The 5,000-nt window shown below is 47.2% G+C and overlaps 1 protein-coding gene across 1 annotated transcript in view; it reads right to left on the minus strand.

The window, feature by feature from the left end:
* The window catches only part of shank1 (SH3 and multiple ankyrin repeat domains 1), a 132,661-nt gene that overhangs the window by 30,861 nt on the left and 96,800 nt on the right, over window positions 1-5,000 (minus strand). The window contains exon 18 of the mRNA XM_063189331.1: window positions 2,978-3,058. Coding sequence (XP_063045401.1) covers window positions 2,978-3,058 — 81 coding nt within the window. The remainder of the gene's footprint in view (window positions 1-2,977; window positions 3,059-5,000) is intronic.

Genomic DNA, 5,000 nt, shown 5'->3' on the forward strand with positions numbered 1-5,000 from the left:
ACGCACGCACGCACGCACGCACGCACGCACGCACGCACGCACGCACGCACGCACGCACGCACGCACGCACACACACACACACACACACACACACACACACACACACACACACACACACACACACACACACACACACACACAAACGGCAGAAGTTAATTAACTGAAGTCAGCGGTAGGAATTTTTAATTCTCTGCTGTTATCGCCGCACCCATCGTGGCGTGTAATCTGCCTCCACTTTGGGCCTGCGTGCCCACCAACCAACCTGCAGACCAACCAACCAACAGACTGGTGGCCACGCAGCCAGCCAGACAGGCAGGCACATTTTTGAAACTCGGCTGTCGGTAGACCCGAGGTTGTTCTCCCGACAGCCGTTGTAAATGCGTTCTATTGCAATAGCTGGAGACAATACAAATGTCTGAAAACACTACTGTTAAACGAACTCTCGAGTTTGTGCTTCGGAAACCCGAGTTGTGTACCCGCTTTTTTGCACTTTCCGAGGCGGAGGAGGTCTGGGTTTCCGACAACCGAGTTTCGAAAGAATGCACCATGAAGTCAGTACTTAGAGAGACGATTTCATATCTTCTAGACTAGTGTATCACAGTTAAGGTGCACCGTGTAGAATGGTGGCCAGAGTAGGTATCGCCACTATGCTGCTCATTCAAACTGTGCTGCCCATTTACAAATGTGATCTTTTCATGAATATTTACTAAGTAATAAACTAATATTTACTAGTATGACCAAAGTACAGTAGGTTTTGCAGCTGAAAATGTCTATTTTTGGAAATTCAAAATGGCGGACATGGATGAAAAGTGCAATTTCCCAGTCATAAGGATTACTTGGAATTAGATGGTGATGGTAAGTATTCATGAAAAGAGCAACATTTGTGAATGGACAGCGTGGAAGGAATTCTCTCTGGAATTCTGGAAATAAACTAATTAAAATATTACACAGTGCACCTTTAAGTCCCAGAATACTCTCTATAGGTGCTGTCAAAGTGTTGAATTAAAACTTTATTTTTTCTCCCTGGGCAAGCAGGCAGGCAGGATGCACAGCAGAGAAGTCTTCGCTTTCAAGGGACGCCTACCCTACAGAGAGGTTGCCTTGGCAACATGGGCTCTCTCACACACGCACACACACACGCACACACACACACAGTCGCACACATACGGTACAAACACGCACACAGTCACACACAAACGGCACAAACACATGGGAATACAGTACTGGCAGCTATGACGGTAGGGTACCCTGTGTGGTGTTGCTGGTCAGGGGGGTGTAGTCAGGTGCTGTGGAGGGGGGGTGGGCGCTCTGTCGGTAGGGAGGAGGGGAAGAGGGGGAAGAGAGAGGAAGAGGAGGGTGAGAGTTTGGGGGGGTGGGGGGTAGGGGTGGGTTGGGTGAGTTTGGGGCACTATAAGAGGCGATCAAGCTCAGAGGGGTGCAGGCGGTAAGCCGGAAAAGGGGTGGAGGGGGGTATTAGGGCAGGGTAAGTGAAAAGGCACATGGGGGGTTGTGTGGGAAAAGGAAGGGCTTTCATTTGGGGGTCAGAGCGAGGGGCAGTTTTGGGGGAAGGGGTTACCTGTAGTGGGGGTGCTGGTAGTGACAGTGTGGAACCTCTGAAAGAACAGTGAAATGCATTGAGACTTTCATCCACACGTTCACACTCTCTGTCTACTCTCTCTCTCTCTCTCTCTCTCTCTCTTTCTCTTTCTTTTTCTTTTCTCTCTCTCTCTTTCTCTCGCTCTCTCTCTCTCTCTCTCTCTTTCTCTCACTCTCTCTCTCTCTCTCTCTCTCTCTCCTCTGTCTTCTTTTCCTGGGCACTACCCATAATGCAGTGCGCCTGTCTGGGTGATCTCTGCCCGTTTCGTTCCTCCATCTTCCTCTTTCCTCCCCTTCTGCAACACTCAATCTGGTTTTCTTGCTATACGCCAGAGGCTCCCAAACTTTTTTTGCCTAAGGCAATTAATATTGCTAGATTTTCTATTAATAGTTTGTCCGCTAATATTGCTAGAAATCCACAGGGCAGCAAATACATCTACCGGTAGAGTAGAGTAGAGTAGAGTAGAGTAGAGTAGAGTAGAGTAGAGTAGAGTAGAGTAGAGTAGAGTAGAGTAAAGTAGAGAAGAGTAACTTTATTGATCCCCAGAGGGGAAATAACGGTATGAATCAGACATGTGAATACAACTCCCTTTTGTCCGCGACCTCCCTTCAGTACCTCTGCGACCCCCATAAGGGTTCTGACCCCCAGTTTGGGAACCACTGCTGTACACTATGATCTAGATCTCTGGTGGGCTACCCTGATATAACCCTCTTTTTTAACTTCCTCTATCCCCTACCCCACTTCCAACTCCCCTCTCTCCTCCTCCGTTCTCTATCTACCGGTACTCCACTCCCCTCTTTGCCTTAATTCCCTCCTCTGTGGCTGGAACAGTCTGACTCTCCTCTCTGACCATACCTTACCCCCCCCCCCCCCCCTCCATCATCCTCCCCCTTTTGGACCCTTTCATCCTCTGTATTGCTATCTCTATCCACTGCCCCATTCAGCTCTCTCTTCGCCTCTCTCCTCTCCTCTCCTCTCCTCTCCTCTCCTCTCCTCTCCTCTCCTCTCCTCTCCTCACCACACTCCTCTCCTTGCCTGCCCTCTCCTCTCCTCTCCTCTCCTCTCCTCTCCTCTCCTCTCCTCTCCTCTCCTCTCCTCTGCTCTGCTCTGCTCTGCTCTGCTCTCCTCTCCTGTCCGATCCTCTCCTCTCCTCTCCTCCTCTCCTCTCCTCTCCTCTCCTCTCCTCTCCTCTCCTCTCCTCTCCTCTCCTCTCTCCTCATCTCTGTCATTTTCCTCTCCTCTCCTCTCCTCTCCTCTCCTCTCCTCTCCTCTCATCTCTGTCATTTTCCTCTCCTCTCCTCTCCTCTCCTCCTACTTTTCCTCCTCTCACTCCGCTGCTGCTGCTGCTACTTCAGTGTGCGTCTTTGTGCAGAGTCTTACCCATCTCCTCCAGCTCCGAGGTCATGGATTTGGAGCGCAGGGCTATCGCTGGAGTGCTCAGCCGCTTACTCTGCTGGGGAACTGAGGCAGGAGAGAGAGAGAGGGGGGGGGAGACAGGGAGACAGAGAGAGAGACAAAGAGAGAAACAGACATGCAGGAGAAGAAGAAGAAGAAGAAGAAGAAGAAGAAGAAGAAGAAGAAGAAGAAGAAGAAGAAGAAGAAGAAGAAGAAGAAGAAGAAGAAGAAGGAGGAGGAGGAGGAGGAGGAGGAGGAGACAGATAGAGACAATGAGGGGAGAAAGAAGAGAGAGAAGAATTAGCATTGGGAATTAGCATGAATAATAAGATGGTGGAGGGGGGGAGAAAAAACGAGTCTGGCCGCTACAATTTTTATTCCGTCACACAGCTGTCTTCATTAAGGTGCCCATTAGCAATGGCAGGCAGAACTGTATTTGCATGCTTCATCGTCAATGCTAATCGCCAATCAACCGCAATCTTCATCAGCATCAGCTGCCGTACAGTCTTCGCCGTGGGTCATCTTTATGAAGAATGTATTTGCAAAACGGTGTATATGCATTTTTTAGAATGTTGGGAAATTTATATTTTGTATTGGGCTTTCCATTGCATTGCATTGCAAAATGCATTTTATATAGGTTGAAAAAGTAATAAAATTATGTGAATAACAAGAATTCACACATAGGTGAACTAAGGTGATAGGACCTCTGAACAGTCATTTTCAATAATAAAATGCAAACGTCAAACGTGCATGCAAACGTGGATACACCGTTTTGCAAATAAACTCTTCATATACAGTGCAGCCCATAGTTCCCAACCTTTTTAAAAAAAAGAGATATTTTTATGGGCTGTTTGGGCCTTTATTTCGGATAGGACAGTGAAGATGCGACAGGAAGTGAGTGTGGAGAGAGATGGGGTAGGGTTGGGAAATGACCCTGTCCGGACTCGAACCGGGGTCCCCATGGGCATGCAAGCCCAAGTGTGGAGGGCTTAGCGCGCTGCGCCACAGCACCCCCCAACCTTTTTCTAAATGCACGTGGCATGCTGAAATGGTCATTGAAAAGTTAACTCCCATAGTACTGCAATACTATGATGACATAACACAGGGCCTTTAGTAATGCATCACGAAATGGCCATTGCCGTTATGGTAACAGCAAATTTATAACGCCTTGTCTTAATTAATGCACTGTAACAAATAGCTGTTAATTTAGGGTAATTCTGCAACAGCATTCTACTGTTTTTTGAAAAAACAGACAACTACTGTGAAAATACTACCTTGAGTCAAGTATTGAGCATAAACAGTAAGTACTGCACAATAGCAGCATTGGCCGTTGTGGAAGCAACCAAAATATTTTAGGCAGCTCCATTGAAACCCTATCATCCTCCACTTGTCCGTGATTGCCATCAAGCTGCAATAGCCTACTACCTGAAGAACTTAAGTCATTCTCACTGGTTAAATATTCTCTGATACTAACAAGCATTAAACAATTTCTAAGGAAACTACAATACTTAAAAAGTGTTTGATGCAGCACATTATGATGATTTTCATCACTATGATTTTGATATGAAAGTGTGAATGGCTGAAACATTTTAAGAATTTGAACAGTCTTGCAACAAGCAGCCCCATCTAAACCAGTCTGCTAATCAGTGCCTGGCCTCACCTGAGTAGGGCTGTTATGCCATTATTCAATTACGGGCGTCACCTGCCAAGGGCCTGATGACTCTGGTCACATGGTACTCTTGCACCTGTATATAAATCTGGACTATCAACACTTCAGTTGCTTGCCTGCCTGCTGGCTGGCCTGCATGGCACAGCATAGCACTTGCTTGCCTACAAGCTTGCTTACATGCTTGCATACTTTCCTCTTTGTGAAAGCTTGCTGTATGTGGCATCATTTGTGGCATTGTTGCATATAATGTGCCTGCTGCAGATTAGGCATTGCTTTGAGAGCTAGCTTGTAGTGCTGCTTGTTTGCTGTGCTACTTAGTGCAAATAATTTTTTTAAAGA

This window comes from Engraulis encrasicolus, chromosome 2 (assembly GCF_034702125.1).
Source record: "Engraulis encrasicolus isolate BLACKSEA-1 chromosome 2, IST_EnEncr_1.0, whole genome shotgun sequence".
In the NCBI taxonomy this organism is placed as follows: domain Eukaryota; kingdom Metazoa; phylum Chordata; class Actinopteri; order Clupeiformes; family Engraulidae; genus Engraulis; species Engraulis encrasicolus.